The 21,819-nt window shown below is 45.5% G+C and overlaps 1 protein-coding gene across 1 annotated transcript in view; it reads right to left on the bottom strand.

Moving 5' to 3' along the window:
• CBL (Cbl proto-oncogene) overlaps nucleotides 1-21,819 on the bottom strand; it is a 106,899-nt gene that overhangs the window by 37,216 nt on the left and 47,864 nt on the right. The window contains exons 3-9 of the mRNA XM_079789400.1: nucleotides 17,746-17,892; nucleotides 15,742-15,898; nucleotides 12,524-12,645; nucleotides 12,051-12,188; nucleotides 9,140-9,227; nucleotides 8,623-8,754; nucleotides 8,232-8,435 (exon numbers count right to left, since the gene is read on the bottom strand). Of these exons, the coding sequence (XP_079645526.1) occupies nucleotides 8,232-8,435; nucleotides 8,623-8,754; nucleotides 9,140-9,227; nucleotides 12,051-12,188; nucleotides 12,524-12,645; nucleotides 15,742-15,898; nucleotides 17,746-17,892 (988 nt within the window). The remainder of the gene's footprint in view (nucleotides 1-8,231; nucleotides 8,436-8,622; nucleotides 8,755-9,139; nucleotides 9,228-12,050; nucleotides 12,189-12,523; nucleotides 12,646-15,741; nucleotides 15,899-17,745; nucleotides 17,893-21,819) is intronic.

Here is a 21,819-nt window from a genome sequence, read left to right as displayed (position 1 = left end):
TAAGTATCTTTTTCTTTTTTCTCTTGAGATGGTAAATGAGATTGTTCTTTTAGTTTCTCTTTCTAAGAGTTCATTATTGGTGTATAAAAATGCCATTGATTTCTGGATGTTAATTTTGTTTCCTGCAACTTTGCCAAATTCATTTATTAAATGTATTAGTTGTTTGGCAGTGTCTTTCGGATTTTCTATGCACAATCCATATATATAAAAGCCAAGCAACTGGAACGACTCGTCGCTATGACACACACTGCAGTAGCCAACTGGCCCATTCGGGCCCCAACAACCTTTGGCCCCTCCCCCTGGCCAGCCCTGCCCCCGATCAGCGCCCCCCCCCCCCCCCATCCCAATCCTGATTTGGGGCAGGGCAGGGTGGCCAACCTCCCCAGGCCGCTTCCCCCAACTGGCCCGGCCCCGATCAGCCCCCATCAAGGCAGGCTGGCTGGGCTCCACCCATGCACAAATTCGTGCACCAGGCCTCTAGTACCATATAATCTGCCAATAATGACAGTTTTACTTCCTCCTTTCCAATTTGGGTGCCTTTTTATTTTTTCTCTTCCTCTCTGACTTCCAGTAATATGCTGAATAAGAGTGGTGAAAGCAGACATCCTATCTTGTTCCTGTTCTTATGGGAAATGCGTTTAGTTTTTGCCCATTGAGTATGATGTTGGCTGTAGGTTTGTTATATAGGGCCTTTATTATGTTGAGGTATGATCCCTCTATTCCCATTCTGCTGAGTTTTTATCAAAAATGGGCACTGGACTTTGTTGAATGCCTTTTCTGCATCTATTGGTATGATCCTGTGATTTTTATCTTTCATTTTGCTTGTGAAGAATTACATTTATTGATTTGCTGATATTGTACCAGCCTTGCATTCCCAGAATAAATCCCACATTGTCATGGTATATGATCGTTTCAATGTATTGCTAGATCCAATTTGCTAATATTTTGTTGAGGATTTTAGCATCTATGTTCATCAGGGATATTGGCCTGTAATTCTCTTTCTTTGTAGTGTCTTTATCTGCCCTTGGAATTAGATAATGCTGACCTCGTAAAATAAGCTTGGAAGTGTTACTTCCTCTTCGATTTTTTTGTACTAGTTTGGGGAGGATAGGTGTTAGCTCTTAATTGAATGTTTGGTAAAACTCACCTTCTGTTTTCTGGAAGTTTCTTTAATTATTGCTTCTATTTCATTAGTTGCTAACAGCCCATGCAGGTTTCCTGATTCCTGCTGACTGAGTTTTGGAAGGTTGCGTTTCTAGGTATTTGACCATTTGCCCAGGTTGTACAGTTTGTTGGCATATAGATGTTCATAGTATTTTCTCATAATTCTCTTGTATTTTTTATGGTGTCAGCTGTTACTTCACCTCTTTCATTTCTCATTTTATTTATTTGGGTCCTCTCTTTCTTGATGAGTCTGGCTAATGGTTCATCAATCTTGCTTATCTTTTCCAGGAACCAGCTCTTGGTTTCCTTGATTGTTTGTATTTATTTTTTAGTCTGTATGTCTTTTATATCCTCTCTGATCTTTATTATTTCCTTATTTCCTCTTCCTCTAGGCTTTTCTTGTTGTTCTATTTCTAATTATTTTAGTTGCAGTGGATCATTTATTTGAGTTTATTGTTTCTTGAGGTATACCTGTAAACTTCCTTCACAGGACTACTTTCACTGTGACCTAAAGATTTTGTGTTTGTTTTCATTTGTTTCCAGGAAGTTTATATTTCTTCTTTGATCTTATTGGTAGTCCATTCATTGTTTAATAACATGCTATTTAGCTAGCACCCAGGTGTCTGAATGTTTTTCAGGTTTTTTTTTTTTTACTGTAGTTGATTTCTAGTTTCATACTATTATAATCCAAGAAGATGCTTAATATGATTTCTACCTTCCTGAATTTGTAAATGCTTGTTTTGTGTCCTAACATGTCTATCTTTGAGAATGTTCCATGTGCACTTGAGAAGAATGTATATTCTGCAGTTTTGGGATATAATGTTCAATAAATGTCAATTACATCCATCTAATCTAGTGTGTGCTTTAAGGTCACTGTTTCCTTGTTGATTTTTGTCTGGAAGACCTATTCATTGATGTCAGTGGATGTTAAAGCCCCACTATAAGTACACTGCTGATCATTATCTCTCCTTTCAGGTCCTCCAGGAGTGTGTTGTTGCTTTTTTAACCCTTTGCACTCGGATGTCGAGTGTGACTTGACACGGTTAGCAGTAGAATAAAGGAATTGAAAAAAGCAAGCGAGTGCAAAGGGTTAGTCCTCACCTGAGGATATGTTTTTCATTGACTTTTTATTTTTAAGTGTATTTTTATTAATTTCAGAAAGGAAGGGAGATAGAAACATCAATGATGAGAGAGAATCATTGATCGGACACCTCCTGCATGCCCCCTAACGGGGATTAAGCCTACAATCCAGGCATGTATCCTGTCCGGAACTTGAACTGTGACCTCCTGGGTCATAGGTCAATGTTCAACCACTGGGCTCCATTGATTCTTTTTAGAGAAAATGGAAGGGAGGGAGAAGAGGGGCAAAGAGAGAAATATCAAACAGAGAGAAACACATCAATTAGTTGCTCACACCCCAAAAGGGGCCAGGAGTCAAACCTGCAACTCAGGCATGTGCCCTTGGCTGAGAATCGATCCCTCAATCCTTCAGTCCACAGGCCAACACTCTAACCACTGAGCAACTGGCCAGGACGTCCAGGAGTTTTTTAATATAGTTAGATTCTCCTGTATTGGGTGCATATATGTTTCCAGGGTTATATCCTCTTATTGGAACAATCCATTTAGTATTATATAGTGACCTTCTCTATCTCTTCTTATGGCCTTTGTTTTCAAGTATATTTTGTCAGATATGAGTAATATTACCCCCCACTTTTTTTTTCCGTTCCCATTTGCATGAAAATTTTTTTCCATCCCTTTACTTTCAGTCTGTGTGAGTCTTCTGTTCTGAGGTGGGTCTTTTGTAGACAGCATACACAGTATATGGGTCATGATTTCTTATCCATTCAGCTACCCTATGTCTTTTGGAGCATTTAATTCATTTACACTTACAATTATTAGTGATAGTACTTATTTATTGCCATCTTTATTCTTTATGTCCATGTTCCTCTCTTTCTCTCTATTTCTTCTTCTTTTTACTATAGTCCCTTTAGCATTTCTTTCAGTGCTGGTAGGGTGGTAATAAGCTCCTTTAGCCTTTTTTGTTGGGAAGCTCTTTATTTCATCTTCAATTCTGAATGATAGCCTTGCTGGATAGAGTAGTCTTGGATCCCTTGCTTTTCATTACTTTGAATACTTCATGCCAGTCCCTTCTGGCCTGTAGAGTTTCTGTTGAGAAATAATCTGACAGCCTTATGGGAGTTCCATTGTAGGCAACTGTCTCTCTCTTGCTGCCGTTAAGATTTTCTATTTGTCTTAAACGTTTGTTATTTTAATTATAATGTGTCTTAGTGTGAGTGTCTTTGTGTTCATCTTCATTGGGACTCCCTGTGCTTCCTGGATTTGTGTGACTTTTTCCTTCACTAGGTTATGAATGTTTTCTATCATTTTCTATTGTTATTCTTACTAGGGGCCCGGTGCACGAAATTTGTGCACTGGGGGAGGGTAACCTCAGCCCAGCCTGCCCCCTCTCACAGACTGGGAGCCCTCAGGGGATGTCCTAATGACAGCTTAGGCCCGTTCCCCTGGGGAGCAGGCCTAAGCCGCAGTCTGGCCTCCCTCTGCGGGAGGCGACTAGACTGATCAGGGGAAGGTGCCAGCCCCATCATCCCACTGACGCAGCCACTGCCAGCCACTGCAGCCGCCAAGGTGTTTTCATCAACACGGACTCCAGTCCCTTCACCATGAAAAAATGACAAGTTTCTTTAGGCATTTTCAAGATTTGTCTTTCATAGGATATGACATTTCTATCTTTCTTTTTCTTTTTTTTTTTTTAATCCTTACCTGAGTATATGTTTCCATTGACTTTTAGAGAATGCAGAAGACAGAGGGAGAGACAGAGAGAAATATCAATGTGAGAGGGACACTTTGATTGGTTGCCTCCTGCGTGAGCCCTGACCTGGGCCCCAGCCAGGGAGAAGCCTGTAACCTAGGTACATGCCGTTGACCAGAATCGAACCCGGACCCTGCAGTCGGCAGGCTGAGGCATTATCCACTGAGCCAAACCGGCTAGGGCAGGATATGACATTTCATAGACCTTCCAGCAGCAGACCTTCATTTTTTCCTCCAGGAGTGTGGTGGAAAAACCCTAGATCACCTTCTTGGATTCTTATAACCCAAGTTACCAAGAACACTGCAAGTTGCGGCGTACAGGGAGCTTAGCCAATGCGTGGTCAGAAAAGGTGTTTACGCTCGAACTGGTTTGACTCAGTGGATAGAGCATCAGCCTGCAGACTGAAGGGTCCCAGGTTTGATTCCTGTTAAGTGCATGTACCTTGGTTGGGGGCACATCCTTAGTGGGGAATGTGCAGAAGGCAGTTGATCGATGTTTCTCTCTTATCGATGTTTCAGACGGTCTATCCCTCTCCCCTCTTCTCTGTAAAAAAGCAGCCCCGCATTGTGGGCGCCGGGCTGGGGGGCATGGAGACTTGGGCTGCCGCTTGGCGCCGGCACATGTGCAAGCGGCTGCAGGGCGGGAACATCCACTTGGAGCCTGCAGGCCCAGAGTGGCCAGGGGAATTCTGGGACCCTGGCTGCTCAGGGCCTACTCATGGGCCTACAGGCTAGGAATGGCCTGGGTCCTGAGGATGTCCCAGGACCCAGGCTGCTCGGCGCCTGCATATGCAAATTAACCCATCATCTTTGTCAGGTTAATTTTCATACCCCCTCCTGATTGGCTGGTTAGCATAGCGGAGGTATGATCAATTTACATGTTTCTCTTTTATTATATAGGATTGTTGTAGTGGTTATTAATCCTCACCCAAGCATACTTTTCTTTTGATTTTAGATAGATTGGAAGAGAGGGAGGGAAGGAGGGATGGAGATAGAAACAGTGAGGGAGGGATGAGAGAAACATCTAATGGTTGTCTCCCAAACATGCCCCGATCAGGAACTAGGATAGAATCTGCAACTCTGGAATATGCTCTTGATTGGGAGTTGAACCCATGACCCTTCGGTGTGCGGGCCAATGTTCTAATCATTGAGCCACACTGGCCAGGGCTCTGTCATTATTTCTTCAATTTCTCCATCCCTTGTTCATATTCTTCTTCTGGTACCACTATGATGCAGATGTTCTATTTCACAGTGTCATAAAGTTCCCTTAAACTCTCCTCAGGCCTTTTAAGTGTTTTCTTTTTGCTGTTCTAATTGCTTTTTCCTATCTTCTCTTCCAAATCACTGATTCTACCCTCTGCTTCATCAAGCCTGCTTTTAATTCCTTTCAGTGTCATACGTGTATGACAGATTTAGTTGTCAGATTTAGTATTCATTTCTGACTTGTTCTTATTCATGGTTTCTATGTTCTTTTCATGCTGATGTAGTTCCCACTAATTTCCTTGTAGTTCCATTAAATTCCTTGTAGTTCTGTTAAGGTCCTTCAGCACTGTCATAACCATTACTCTGAACTCTGATAAATTGCTTACCTCCATCTCAGTTCAGTCTTTTTCTGGAGATTTCTCCTTTTCTTTCATTTGAGGGTTGTTTCTTTATCTCCCCATGTTAGTTGTCTCTTCGTATTTGTTTCTATGTATTAAATAGACTAGCTATGACTCCCAGTCTTTGTGGGATGGTCTTTTTGTAGTAAATATCCTGTGGAATCCTGTGGTGTAGTCTCCTTGAACTCCTGAGCTGGATGCTCTAGGAGTGACCCTTTTGTGGGGTATTTGGGCTCTACTGTTGCAATAGGGTTTTGACTGCTATTGTCCAGTTTGTGGGTGGGATCTCCTCTCAACCTGGCTCTGAGGCTCCACCCACACGATGTCATGCAAGCTGTTGTACAGGACAAAACAAAACAGGAAACAAAACCATACAAACGAACCTGACAACAACAGCAAAAACAACCTCAAAAGAAAATTAAGAAAAAGAACAAGAATAAGTGAAAAAGAAATAATAATAATCTATAATCTATACTAATAAAAGGGTAATATGCTAATTAGACTGGGAGACCTTAGGGACGCAGGTCCAAGGCAGAGGTGGTTAGGGGCTGTCAGGCCCGGAGGGGAGCGAAGTTGGGGGCAATCAGGCCGGCAGGGGGGGCAGTTGGGGGCGAGCAGGCTGGCGGGGGGGCGGGGCAGTTGGGGGTGGCAGGCCGGCAGTTGGGGCAAGCAGGCCAGCAGGCAGAGTGGTTAGGGGCGATCAAGCAGGCAGGCAGGTGAGTGGTTAGGAGCCAGTAGTCCTGGATTGCAAGAGGGATGTCCAACTGCCAGTTCAGGCCTAAACTGGCAGTCAGACATCCCCCCAGGGGTCCCAGGTTAGAGAGGGTGTAGGCTGGGTGAGGGACACCCTCCCCCCGTGCACAAATTTCATGCACCGGGCCACTAGTAATAATAAAAGCATAATATGCTAATTAGACCAGACAGCCAAACAACCTTCCGGATGACCTTCTGGACGAAGCTGGAGGAAGCCACCGCAGCTGGGAGGGCTGAGCCCCTTGCACGAATTTTGTGCATCAGGCCTCTAGTAATCAATAAAACTAAAATAATACTAGAAGAGAAATTGGAATGAAAAAAGAATCTGAAAGGGAAATAAAGGAGAGAAAACAATTAGAATAAAGAACAGATAAAGGAAAATGATAAAAAGGTAAAGAAAGAGATATGGAAAGGTAAAAAAAAAGAGAGAAATAAACAGAGTAAGAGAAGGAAAGGCAAATAAAAGATATGAAAGAAACAAGAGAGAAATGAGAAAAAAATAACAATACCAAAGCAATAGAAGAAAAAAACAAAACAAAGCAACAACATTACCAAATAAGTGAAGTTCTTCTCAGCAGATGTTAGGGCCTGGCAGGCCTTCCCTTTGGCTCTGCTCTGTGTTGTCTGTGGCTAACCACTTGGCATGCTCATTTGGGGCCTCCGGGAGGTACTTAGTGCTAGCCAATGTCAGAAGCTGTACAGGTTTGGCTCTCAACGCCCTGCTCAACGCTTCAAGCAACCCACAGCTTGTGGCTGCCTCCACGGGCTTGACTGCCCACTGCAGGTGTCAAGCTGAGCTCCTAAGCTGGTTTGTTTGTTTTTTGGCAGCACAGGACCCTAAACAGGTCAGCAAATGTTCAGAATTCAGGGAAGATTGTGAATGCGTTTCTGCACTATTTCCCCGTTCTCCGCAGGGCAGCGTCCCTCTCAGGCAGGCCAGTGTAGTATGCCAGAAGCCAGGAGTTTTTCTATCAGCTCTCCCGTGCGAGGGAAGCGCCAGGCAGGTTCCTGTGAACGTGGGAGGAATATTCCCACCTCAAATCCAGCCCTGAAGCTCTCTGAGACTGCTGCCCCCAAGCTGCTTCCTCCTCAGCAGGCGTCAGATGCAAGGTGGAGCATGCTGGATTCCTCAGGGCAGGGAGCTGCGTCCCAGGGGGATATTTGCCTCTCCCCAGGCTTCTGATGTTGGGAGGGACTTGGGCCTTTCCAGAAAAATGGCTGCTGTGATATTGCAGGGGGGATGGCTCAACACAGGTATCCCGAGAGCGCCCTCGTCACAACTCTCCCCAACTCCTTCTACCCGTCTCTTCAGGCAACTCCAGTCCGCACCACCATTTCTCCACAGAAACCTAGGTGAGCATCTTAGAGCGAAAATCCTGTGCACCAGCCCTCGTGGCTTTGTCTTCAGGCGGCTCAGCTCCCTGGCTGATAGAAGGCCCGCTGCTAGGTGCTGCGTGGGCGCTGTTCCAGCTCTGGCTGTCCGGGCTGCGGGGCCTTGCTCCTCTCCGGGGGACCTTCCTCACCCTGGGCCAGCTCCTGAGCTGGGCAGGGCCGCCTTCCCAGCAGCCTCAAGGTGCTTTCTGCCCCTCCTGTGTAAAGCCTCTTCCACCATCTTCAGCTGGTACTTTAGGGTGAATATTCCCCAATTTAGTTTTAATTCCAGTTAGATTCTACATGGTACCTCCTACCACCCTCCAATCACTTTAGTTGCCACTTATTTTGTTATTAACAGTACATCTTTCTCCCCATCAAACCTAACGCTGTAATGACAAGACTCCATTAGAGGAAAGACAAGAGCAATATATTCTAGTCACAGTAGCAAAATAGGGTCCAATTCTTTTATTCCCCTTCAGTTTGCCACCGGCTCTTAAATTGCAGACTTACCTTGGCCCCAGCTAATTCCTTCATCAGAAAGAGGGAATCGTCAGCTCGCTCATCATCATCATCATCATAATTGGGGGAAGAAGCTCCCTCTGCTCCTTGCCTCAATAGGCTGCCACTTCCTCTCGGATCGAATGGATCGACCACAATGGGCTCAGTACCTTTAATTTCGCATCGGCAGAAAGGACAGCCCTGGCCTTCCGATTCCTGCAGAGGAAACAGGAGACGGTGACAGGCACATCGGAAAGCACTTAAAATAGTCCCCCCAGGGCATACATTTGAAAAAAGAAAGAAAAGGTTCCTCTACCCCACACACCAAGCCATCCTTTACATACGATCCCCAACTCTTCAGAAGGATCACACAACTGAGAAAATGCACGATTTGGATCCATACCTGCCAGGATGTCAGACAGGAAGTGCACATGAGGTGTCCACAGGGCTCGATCTTCACATCCTTATCATTCTCGGCACATATTTTACACAGTTGGAATGTGGAGCCCATCTCACAGTATAATTCATATTGTTCCTTTGATTAAAGTAAAAATAAAAAACAAGTTACTCAGCCTATTTCAGGTATTTGTTGAATGAATGAATGCAACCATAAATGCTAAAAACGAAAATATTAAAGACTGTTACTGTCTATACAAATTTTGCTTGTACAAAAATTTCACCATCACAACAAAAATTTCACATCAGCGGTCAATGTTGTCCCATAGCACAGAAATCACCTCGTCTTGGTCCTACGTGAAGCTGCATGGTTCAAAGAGAAACCACATGGGACATAAATTCACTAATCTAGTCGACGGTTTAAAATGTAAGTGTTCAGTCACTTAATCCAGTTCTCCGGCAGCTCCGTTAAGTCCACACAACACTGACTCCAGTGAAACGGTTATCCTGTCAACAAGGCTCACCTGGGTCACTTTGATGTGGTCTTGGGGCGTCGGCTCACACAGGCCGGTCAGGTCGGGGTTCTGACTCCGCCCATCAGGAAACAGATAGCTGTGAGGGAGAGAGCGCCTGTGACTTCACGGAAGTCCATTTGTCAGCCCTCGCTAACAACAGATGGCATTTAGGAATTCCCTCATTGTCAAAGGGCCGATTTGCAAAAAGCGCAAGGATAAATCTTACTAACACTTCCAAAAGCAGTTCCAAGGAAATACTCTCCTTAACTGCTATCCTTTCTCCAGGGCACGTTGCCACAGGTCCCACCTTTTAATCAAGGAGTTGACAAACGTTTTCTGTAAGGCCTGACCGTAGATATTTTAGGCTTTGCAAGCGATGAAGTCACATATTCTTTGTGTGTGTGTGTTTTTTTAACAACACTTTAAAACGTATCTTAGACACAAAACAGCAGGCCTATGTGCCAGTTCACCAACCCTGTTTTAATCTATGGATGGCCACAAAGTATAAATTCTTCACTTAAACTGCATTTGCTTTTTAAGAAATCTTTATTGTTGAGAATATTACAGATGTCCCCCCCTTAGCCTTCCCCCCTCCCCCTGGATCCCATACCACCCTAACCTTCACCACCCTATTATCTGTGACCATGGGTAATGCATGTATGCTTATAAGTTTTTTTGTTTAATCTCTACCCACCTCCCCTTACCCCTTCTCTCTGAGATTCATCAGTCTGTTCCATGTTTCCATGCCTCTATTTTATGCATTAGTTTATTTTGTTCATTAGATTCTTTGTTCGTTTATTTTGATTTTTAGATTCAATTGTTGATAGATATGTATTTATTAGAGGTCCGGTGCACGACATTCATGCACTCATGGAGTGGGGGGTGGGGGGGGCGCGGAGGTGTCCAGCCTGCACCCTAGCCGTCCGGGAGCCCTCGGGGGATGTCCGACTGATGGCTTAGGCCCACTCCCTTCGGGTGCCAGAAATCAGCTGGCGCTCCTTTAGGTAACTAACTGCTTTTCTCTTGCTGCTTTTAAATTCTCTTTTGGGCCTCATTGGGTTCATCTTGTTTGGGACTGTCTGAGCTTCCTGGACTTGTATGTCTATTTCTTTCACTAGGTAGGGGAAGTTTGTTGATTAATTTTTCAAATAGGTTTTCAATTTCTTGCTCCTTCTCTTCTCCTTCCAGGATGGGGCACACTGAGGCCAGCTGCTGCTTGTTTGAGAGATTTTAGGAAAAGTCTGAAGCCTGAGCCAAGACAGGCCATTCATATGAAAAAGCCACTGCAAACAGCTTGGGTGGGGCTGCAAGTTGGGTGGGTCTGGGTCTCAGGTAATCACCAGGGCAGGGCGAACAGTATGGGCCAAGTCGATGGAAACTCCTATCTGGTGGCTGCCTGTCAGCAATGTGGCAGGGAGGTCTCAGAAAAGGTTCAATGACCTCTGCCAGCCCTTTTGTCTGGTAGAAAGCTGCCTTCAAGTTCTTGCCCTAATACCAGACAATTTAGTTCCTTCCCATATGTCCCTGGATCCTTTCAAGCTGTTGCCCCATGGCTGATCAATGATTCTCTGTCATCATTGATGTTTCTATCTCTCTCTCCCGCTCCCTTCCTCTCTGAAATCAATAAAAATATATTTTTTAAAAATAAAAAATAAACATAAAAAAAGCTTCGGCCCTAGTGCTGGCGCTCAGGGGGAGTGAGTCAGTTAAGTCCATGTGTGGGCCCTTTAAGAGGAACTGCCTGGGTCTCCCACAGCCTCCACGTCACTCAGTCACAGTCCCTGTTGGTTTTATTTTCTTTTTCTTTTTCTTTTTTTACTTTTCCCCTGCTGGTTTTTACAGCCCAAGGTTATAGGGACTTCTCTTCCCAACTCTGGAACCCTGGGCTGATGGGTCTTGGACCCCTATCTCCTCACAGGAGACCTCTGCAGCCAAGATATCCCTCCCAATTAAAAAAAAGCCACACGCAGGTGTCGGACAAGCCTTTTCTGTGCCTCCGCCCCTCCTACCAGTCTGAATGTAGCTTCTTCTTTAATTCTCTAGCTGTAGGACTTGTATTCAGTCAGATTTCAGGCAGTTCTGAATGATGATTGTTCTGTAGTTTAGTTGTAATTTTGATGTGGTTGTGGGAGGAGGCAAGTACCATGTTTACCTACACCGCCATCTAGGTTGACTCTCCAAATTGCATTTACTTTTGACCAAACACCTAAAATACCCTTGTTTACAGATTTTAACACTGAGAGACACCAACTTAAAAGAAATGTAACAAGAAACAAATTAAGCCACTTGAGATCATCTACCAGGAAGTTTCTAGAATCAAACTGCTCTGGCATTTGGTGAAGCTCCAATGCTCCTGTAGAAGATGATGCATAATTACCTTAAATACAAGTAGTTTTCTGATACCTAGTCAACATTGGTACTTTCAGTACTTACCAAGTTATAATCTACGTAAATTCCCAAAGGAATAGCAATTCTGGAATAAATAAGAACTTAACCATAAATATCAGCACACATTACAAGGCCCACAGCCTGGGGAAAGGCTGCTGAGCCAGGTGACGTCAGGATGAAGGCCTGAGCCTGGTGGCATTGGGAGCAAACACCTCATCACTCCAGCGTGGCTAGCGAAATAGCTGATAACATTTTAAATCTAACAGACTTGAAAATAAGTTAACATTCAGAAAAAGAAAAAGATAAAGTTTACTCATAGTACTAAGAGAAGCAGTAGAGAAAAGTAATTTCATCCAATTCCTCTTAAATAAAAACAGAAGTTCTACAGAACCTGAAGGTCACAACAATATGGTCTGTTAAAACATTTCCTGAATTTTCATCTGCACAAGGAACCCATCAAAGTCATTAACGATGAGGTCTGACAGGCCCTCAGTTCCCAGACCCTGGCAGACAGTAAACAGCAGGTACTCACAAGCCTTCCCGGAAGCCGTCAATCAGCGCTTGGAAGAGAGGTTTATTGTGAGGGATTGTCTGGAGAATGTTCCCATCAGCGGTGACATACCCAATAGCCCACTGACCCAGGCGAGTACAGCTCAGCCGGAATATGTAACTGAGAATAGAGGTAAACAGAATCTTTAATACATGGTAAGTTCATATTAGGGTAAATGGTAAAACAGGGACAAAAATACAAAACACTATCAATAATAGAATCTTCAATGACTCCAGACCAAAAAGCAAAGACACATAAGCCCAATTCTGAAGTGAATTGAAAGCATTTATCAAATCATCTGATCTGAATGAGTCAATTCCTCTGATAAATAGGCATCCATCTGCAGAAACATGGCCATTGGGGAACTAATCAAAGATCATGTTTTCTCTATTTTAACAAAGGTCATCAGAAAATAAAATTCAGGAGAATAAGCCTCTTTGACTCATGGCACTGACCTGCCAGGTTTGTGAATGAATTTCTGGAGCCGAGCTTTTACTTCATCATACGTCAGGAAAGCCATGTAACCAGGGTGCGTGACAGCGAGACTGTTCCAGTTCCTGAGCAGAGAGGACCAGGGCTAAGAAAACAAGAGATCAATTGGACCATTTGGCTCGAGACATACAGCCCTCCTCAGAGTGAGGGACCTCAATTCTCAATCACCAATCCCCATTTATTGTCACAAATTTTTGATGGGATTGTCACTTTGAGGAAAGACAATGTGTTTGGGAGATAAGAACTGTGAAAACCTAAAAAGAAACAAATATATCCTTATAGAAAAAACAACTTTACAAAATAAAATTTAAAAAACTTTAAAGCAGTTCCAACTAACAGTCGTGAGGTTAGACCACAAGAACCCAAAGAACAGAACAAGGCAGGGACGACACGTGCCACCAAGCAGCCCCACAGGCAGGTCACGCAGCTGTCACACACACAGTATCTTCAGGAAAGGAAACGTGAGTTCTTTTTGAAGCATCACTGCATCTCAATATTAAAGTCAAGAATTTCAATACAATAGGAGAAAAGTTGGAAACATATGTAACTATCCACTAACAGAGAACTCATTAAATATGTCACATTACAGTCATGCACCGCACACTAATGTTTTGGTCAATGACTGACCCCATATACCATGGTAGTCCCATTAAGATGAAAATGGAGCTAAAAGTCCTGTCACCTACTCACATCACAGCCACCCCAGCATTGTAGGGCACCGCATTGCCCGTGTCTGTGGCAGTGCTGGTGCAAGCACACCTACTGTGCTGCCAGTCCCATACAAGTACAGCACACACATCATTACAACACATAATATCTGCTACTAACAAATGGCTCTTACTGGCTTATACTAAACGTTTTATTGTCATTTTAGAGTGTACCTTTCTTTTTTTTAATATATATATATTTAATTTATTTCAGAGAGGAAGGGAGAGGGAGAGATAGAAATATCAATGATGAGAGAGAATCATTGATTGGCTGCCTCCTGCACACCCAACACTGGGGACTGAGCCTGCAACCCAGGCATGCTGGCAGCAGCCTCATACATCATGTGTTTACTACGTGTTTTAAATGCATCATTTTCTCTTACACTTGATCTAGCCTCATCTATATATATAAAAGCCTAATATGCTAAGTGTCCGACCCTTGGACCATTTGACCAGTCGCTATGATATGCACTGACCACCAGGGGGCAGACGCGCCAACTGGCAGATTAGCTTGCTGTTGGGGTCCAGCTGATCAGGACTGAGCAAGACGGGCCGGACACATCCTGGAGCGATCGTGCACCGGAGGGTCCCTCAGCCTGGCCTGCACTCTCTCGCAATCCGGGACCCCTCAGGGGATGTTGGAAAGCCGGTTTTGGCCCGATCCCCACAGGCCAGGCAGAGGGACCCCACCGGTGCACGAATCCGTGCACCGGGCCTCTAGTGTTGTTTTATAAATTAATGCAGCCTAAGTATACAGTGTTATAGTCTGCAGCAGTATATAGTAATGTCCTAGGCCTTCACATTCACTTACCACCCACTCAATGACTCCCAGTCCTACAAGCTCCATTCATGAGAAGTGCCCTGTACAGGTGTTCCATATTGCAAATCTTTTATACAGTATTTTTCCTGTACCTTTTCTATGGTTAGATACACAAATACTTAGTCACTGTGCTACAACTGCCTACAGGATTCAGTACAGTAACGCGCCGTACAGGTGTACAGCCTTGGAGCAGCAGGCTACACCATTCGGCCGAGGTGTGCAGTAGGCTCTGCCACTCAGGGTTGTGTAAGTGCACGTGATGATGTTTGTACAAGGATGAAACTGATTAACACGCATTTCTCAGAACAAATCCCTGTTGTTATGTAGCAAGTGACTGTATACCCATTTTCTGCACATTCTACAACCATTAAACTGATGCAAAAGAATTATTTAATAGCAAAGAAAGATGATAAATGTCAAGGTAAGAAAGCAGATTATATAGTTACTAGAGTCCTGGTGCATGAAATTTGTGCATGGAGGGGAGGGGTGTGTCCCTCAGCCCAGCCTGCACCCTCTCCAATCTGGGATCCCTCTCACAATCCAGGACTGCTGGCTCCCAACTGCTTGCCTGCCTGCCTTCCTGATTGCCCCTAACCGCTTCTGCCTGCCAGCCTGATCACCCCCTAACCATTCCCCTGCCAGCCTGATTGATGCCTAACTGCTCCCCTGCCAGCCTGACTGCCCCTAACTGCCCTCCCCTGCAGGCCTGGTCTCCCCCAACAGCCCTCCCCTGTAGGCCTGGGTCTCCCCCAACTGCCCCTCCCTGCAGGCCCGGTCGCCCCCAACTTCCCTCCTCTGCTGGCCTGGTCACCCCTAACTGCCCTCCCCTGCAGGCTTGATCGCCCCCAACTGCCCTCCCTTGCAGGCCTGGTCCCTCCCAACTTCCCTCCCCTGCTGGCTTGATTGCCCACAACTGCCCTCCTTGCAGGCCTGGTTCCTCCCAACTGCCCTCCACTGCTGGCCATCTTGTGGCAGCCATCTTTGACCACATAGGGGCAGCCATCTTGTGTGTTGGAGTGATGGTCAATTTGCATATTACTCTTTTATTAGATAGGATAGAGGCCTGGTGCACGGGTGGGGGCTGGCTGGTTTGCCCTGAAGGGTGTTCCGAATCAGGGTGGGGGTTCCCTTGGGGCGTGGGGTGGCCTGGGCGAGGGGCCTGTGGTGATTTGCAGGCTGGCCACACCCCCCGGTGACCCAAGTGGAGGCCCTGGTATCTGGGATTTATTTATCTTCTATAATTGAAACTTTGTAGCCTTGAGTAGAGGCCAGGGCCGGCCAGAGCAGGCGGGAAGCTTGGCTTCCTCCATTGCCAGGGAAACCCAAGCTTCCTGCTCGCTCCATGGCCACAGCCATCTTGGTTGGGTTAATTTGCATACTCAATCATGATTGGCTGGTGGGCATAATGGAGATACTGTCGATTTGCATGTTTCTCTTTTATTAGTATAGATTATTTTTAACAAAAAGTACTGTATGTGCATATACATATTTATATACAGCTATGAAGTGCAAGGTAGTTCTAATCTTTTTTGCTACAGTTTCTAGAATAAGTAAAAATACGTTTATAATAGGCAAAATCCCAGATGTTATTTTAAAAAGCATTCTCTTCAGAAAAGCAGCAATAACTACTTTAACCAACTTTTTAGTGTCCTACCTGAAAGAGCCGTGTGAAGATGTCGAATTCAAAAACTGAAATATAATCATTGCAGGTCAGATCAATTGTGGACTTCAGAGCCATGGCCTCCAGCCCGGAACTGATGGGATGCACGTCATGAAGGGCCTGTCGGAAGCTCTTCCAAGGGACTATCGTCCTGGGGGGGTAGAGGAGTGAGAAGGCAGAGTGAGCTAACAGATAATTCTGGGCAATGCTATAATCAAGGAAAAGAGAGCCACATTAAGCTCTCAATATCGACTTCAATTCTCTTAAAGAAGCGGAGCTATATTTTGGATTGAGAACAGAAAGGGAGTAAATGATATATTTCTTACCTGTCAAATGAGTAAATTCACAACAGACAAGTCTTTTTCCACTGTTCTTTAACAGAATGTCACAAATTAATCTCTTTTATCATCTTTCTTCAGACCTTTGTTCTCTTAGAGAATGACCCAAACTTCACTAACTGAAAGCTGTGTTTAAGCTAACTTTTAAAACCATGTAAAACATGGTGAGTTCTTTGAGGAACCACACCATCAAGGCCTAGACAGGAGCAAATAGGCTGGAGGTGCAGGAAGAGCAGAGTTCTCAGAGATGAGTGAGAAACTGCTAAACTGATTGATTAAACCCTAGATAGGGCTGGCAAGAGAAATGATGTGATTTTTCTTCCTTAAGATCTTTAAAACAAATAAAGCCTTTGAGTAGCGTATGTATTCGCTTGCCTGGAAAAACAAGTAGCGTTTGGAACTCTTTTCTAATGTAGTTATTAATTAAGTTAAAGGAACAAAGTAAACTTATTCACATTCTCTTCAACTAAGGTTTTTAAGTTGTGATTATTCTATATTTTATATGTAAACACAATTTAAAAAAATAAAAGTAGCATTTAAAGAGACTTACATTAGGATCTATATATTCAACTGAAAACTTTTATTGCTTTCCACCTTTTTCAGTTTTCTGATCCAAAATTTCAGATCTATAAGAACATTTATATTAAGGTAAAAACGTAAGCGTGACCTATTAATCTGTCTATGTAATTTTAAACTTCTGTGTTTCAAAAGACAATATAACGAAGTAGAAAGACAAGCCGTAGACTAGGAGAATATATTTGTAATGTAGTAAAGAATTAGTGCCTTACAACAGGAAAAAGACAACGCAATAGGAAAGTGGAGACGGCAGGAAGAGCAACAGGCAAGTCAGAGTAAGAATCCGGCCAGTCGGAAACGTGAAAAGATGCTCAACCTCCCGTGAGTGTACAGCAAACTGCGATGCCAGTTCCTGCCACTGGCGTTGGACTGCGGAGCCTGGAGCTCAGCACACGGCTTCAGGGAGTGAGCTGGCACCGCCACTTGGGAAAGCAATTAGGCAATGTTTGGCCAAGCAGAAGATGTGAAACCCCAACTCGGCAATTTCACCCCGAGGTCTGAAAATACGGACAAGCTCCGCATCTGAAGACAAACACAATTTTATTCACGCAGCACTGTTGGCAACAGCAAATAATTTGAAATGTGGATGTCAATTAAAAGCATAACGGATAGGGAGAGGAAGAGAGGAGTATTCCATCAAAGAGCATAGGTTTCAACTGAATCTTCACTGGCTTATTTCTTTAAGAAAAAAAAAGAGGAGGGGGGCAGTGTGGCTCAGGGGTTGAGCATCGACCAATGAACCAGGAGGTCACCGTGCGATTCCCCGTCAGGGCACAGGCCTGGGTTGCAGGCTTGACCCCCCAGTGTGGGGCGTGCAGGAGGCAGCCGATCAATGGTTCTCTCTCATCATTGATGTTTCCATCTCTCTCTCCCTCTCCCTTCCTCTCTGAAATCAACAAAATATATATTTTTTAAAAAAGGGGGGAGGGGGCGTTAATATTTACCAAAGCTGGATAGTATGTACAAACAGTCATTATTTTACTGTTTTCCCATGTTTTAAATATTTCATTAATAAAAAACGAAACAAAAACTCACAATACCAGCTTCAGTTCCTCCCAGTTCACACTCACGATGTGAGACTCACTTTTCCCCGAAGGCTCTCCTCCAGAACTCGGCGGCGTCGGCCTTGGTGATGCGGAACGCGTCGCCCTGGAACAGCCCGCTGGGGAAGATGCCCTTCAGCTCGGCCAGCATGTGGCTGAAGATGAGCGACAGCTTGGTCAGGCTGCGCCTGCGGGCCAGAGCACAGCACGTCAGCGCGGGGCTTCTGTCGGGTGGGCACCGAGTGCGTTTGCAGGCCCTTCCTGCGGCCCCAGCAGCGCGGTCCGAGGCACGGAGCGCGGGGAGAAGAAAGCAACGCGCTGCGGACGTCTGAGACGGCTGGCCCGGGACCAACTGCGCACGTCCATGCCTGTGCGGAGCTTTTCAGTTAACGCACACGGAGAGGTGAGTGTGTTTCTCTTCCTCGTGGTTTTCTTAGTGTTTCCTATTCTCTAGCTTCCTTTATGGTAAGAATACAGCATCTAATACATAGCAGACAAAATACGTGCTAACTAACCGCTATCAGCCACGCTCTGGCCAGCAGCGGAACTGGACCTGTCTGGGGGAGTGTGCTCCTGGGCACCTCTGACCCCTTACTCAGGCCCGGCCACTCCCGGAGAGTACCTTTGTGCGAAGAAGGGCTTCAGAAACTGTTTGCCCTAACACCATATGAAAGATGCAAACATAACGGCATTCCTGGTATCTTGAATCTACTACACCCACTATTCCCTCCACTCAAATAGATGCTGTGTAGTAAATAAGAAAAAATTACCAGTGATATATTTTAGAGGAGATCTGACTCTGGGTGGTGGGCTCAGTGTGCCATACACAGATCCTGTCACATGGAAGCCCACACCTGAAGCCTGTATGTTCATGTGGACCACTGGCACCCCAATAAATGTAATTTAAAAAGAAAAGAAAAAAAGAACGCGTACACTACTAGACGAACCACTCAACTTATAAGAGAAAGGAAATGTTAGAAAAGCAAAATGTATTATTTCCTGCTTTGCATAAGCTATTCTGGGTAAGAAAATTATCATAAAACTCATAAAATTATCAATAAAAAGGACTATTTAAATATCCAGACCGAACCAATATTTTCACTGAATCAGACCCTAAAGGTTTTATAAAAACCCTTCCGTTTCCAAAAATGGAACGTTAACATCCAAACTGTGTAAAAATGTCTAAGGGTACTGCTTTAACAACTAGCAACTTCATACTAGTGACCTCTGTTTAATGGCTGTGATTGAAAGATGCCACGCTATCAATTTAACACATCAGCTAATATCTCCCCTTTCAGGTCTGTCCTTTAAGCAGTAATCTTTACCTTTAATGGAAAAGCAAGATATAGGTGCCTTCGATACTGTCATACTCCAGTAGCTACCGACTACCCTCGCTTGCTTTCCCTTGCCTCAATAATTCGTAGTGATGTATCCAAAAGTCTATTCTTGTCATATAAGTGGACTATAAAATTTCAAGTAAGTTCAGGATCAAATTTGATTGCCTAAAACGTCTCTTTGATACAGACCCCCCTGTGTTTGTGCCACACTGGAGCCATCGGCCGCCTCCTTCCCGGATACAGCGCTGCCCCCAGCGCCCGCCTCCAGCCCGACTGTTCTGCAAAATGCTGCCGAACTCCATGCTTCCGCTTTTCATCCTTTCCTGGTACTTGTAGCACATTCACTTCTTCCTAGTTTCCTGTTTCTTTTCTGAAAGCACCTACAAAAACTGATCAATATTAATATGCTTTGAAAATTGTCTGAAATAATTCAGATCCTAAAGAGTTAATGCCTCGCCTCCGTTACTGTTTTCCTCAGTACTGTTTGCGCTGACAGCCTGTATCTATTGCCGATTAGGACTTTTACTGTTTCAAAAATAAAAAAAGAGGGAAGATCAAGACTATATCACAAAGGGATTCCGAATCAGATAACTTGGGAGTATGAACCATGACCTCCTGGTTCATAGGTCAACACTCAACCACTGAGCCGCCTGGTCAGGCTAAATAGCATTTCTTAGAGGCCAGCTAGCAGCAGTCTGCCTGAAACACCCCAGCATTCTCCCTGCAGGCCTTAGCTCCCGAACCCACCGTCTCCTGGTTCCGTGTGCAGAGCAGGCCGCTCCCCAGGCGCGCTTCCTCCAGGGAGCGGCCTGGCCCGGGAGGAGCCGCACCGGAGTGGCTGACCCGCACGTGGGGCGCGGGGTGCCGACGACAGAGGCGCAGGAAGGCGCCCCACCAAGAAGCCCGCTCACAGCCCCGCAACCCGCCCTCACCCCGCCGAGGGGGGCGCGTTTCTCGGAGGAGCAGGGACCCAAAGCCTCCGGGCCACCGGGAGGCCGCGGGCTGCCCGGCGGGGACAGGGCAGAGCCCAAGCAGCAGCTGCTAACGCCCATCAGAACGAGAACGCACGAGGGCCCGTGGGCCCCGCAGCGCCCCCGCCCCCGCCCCCGCCCCCGCCCCCGCCCCCGCCCCCGCCCCGGCGCGCTGTCCGATGCTCCCAGGAGACGCCTTTCTGGGTTCCAACAGCAGCTCCGCGTTTGCAGGAGGTCATTTCAGCCCTAACCACTCCCATCGAGCAACCGCACGCCACTCCACGGCCCATCGTCCCCCTCTCCTGCCGCTCCCCCCACCCCCGGACCAAGTGCTGACTGGGGAGCTCAACTCACTTTTAAGGTCAAGACTGGTGACGCTTCTTTCCCCAACCTGTGAAAGGGCCTACCCCAACAGTTAATGTATCTCACCCCTAAGGGAACAGCATTCATTTTTCTTTGTCTCTTTCAGCGAATAAGGGACTAGTATTTGTACGTTACCAATACACAGATATATTAAAAATTATAGCTCCTGTTTTAGCTTCAAAGGTAGAAAAATAAATACCTGAAAGGAAGCACAACCACCATTTCTATACATCAATCAAGAGTGTTAAAAAGAAGAGTGTTGGAAGCCTTTATAAGAAGAAGCTATTGCCCTGGCCGGTTTGGCTCAGTGGATAGCGCGTCGGCCTGCGGACTGAAGGGTCCCAGGTTCGATTCCGGTCAAGGGCATGTACCTTGGTTGCGGGCGCGTCCCCAGTGGGGGGTGTGCAGGAGGCAGCTGATCGATGTTTCTCTCTCATCGATGTTTCTGACTCTCTGTCCCTCTCCCTTCCTCTCTGTAAAATAATCAATAAAATATATTTAAAAAAAAAAAAAAAGAAGAAGAAGCTATTGCCCTGGCCGGTGGCGCAGTGGTTAGAGCGCCAGCCTGCACACTGAAGGGTCATGGGTTCGATTCCCAGTCAAATGCACACACCTGGGGTGCAGGTCTGCTCCTCACCCCCTGGTCGGGGCGCCAGCAGGAGGCAACAGTTAACGTGTCTTTCTCACACTGATGTTTCTTTCTACCTTTCTCTCTTTCCGCCTCCCTCACTCCCTTCCACTCTCTTTGAAAAGCAATGGAAAAAATACCCTCTAGTGAGAATTAACACAAAAACAAACAAAAACAAAAGAGACAAACGAAATTCAGATGATGCTGCTGGCCCGGCACTGACCACCGCACGGAACACAGGAAACATTGTGTAGCTCTTGGCCACAAGCGCTTTGCAGGCAGCGGAAGCGGGGAAAGGGCATCGTTGGGGGAAGAAACTAGCCCACATTAGGGGGCACTTGTCACCACGGCAAGCGCCCGCCACCGGTGACACACTACCTTTCTTCCGGGAGACGGACCGGGCTGGCGCGAACGCGCCGTTGGAGACAAGCATTGAGAGGGCATCACTCTTTTTTGTTTAATGGGGATTCCTTAGAAGGACAGTCACAGTTTCAAGAAGAAAAGACTGTTGAGAAGTGAATATTAAGAGATTGAGTTCTTCAAGAAAAAAATAATGACCTACAAAACAATTAGCCTAAAGTATTCACAAAGGTATTCTCACTTAGGGTTACTATTTTTTTAAAAATATATATTTTATTAGTTTTTACAGAGAGGACGGGAGAGGGATAGAGAGTTAGAAACATCGATGAGAGAGAAACATCGGTCAGCTGCCTTCTGCACACCCCCCAACTGGGATGTGCCCACAACCAAGGTACAAGCCCTTGACCGGAATCGAACCTGGGACCCTTCAGTCCTCAGGCCGACGCTCTATCCACT

Source organism: Cnephaeus nilssonii, assembly GCF_951640355.1.
Source record: "Cnephaeus nilssonii genome assembly, chromosome: 13".
Classification (NCBI taxonomy): domain Eukaryota; kingdom Metazoa; phylum Chordata; class Mammalia; order Chiroptera; family Vespertilionidae; genus Cnephaeus; species Cnephaeus nilssonii.
This window is presented reverse-complemented; position numbering and strand designations above follow the sequence as displayed.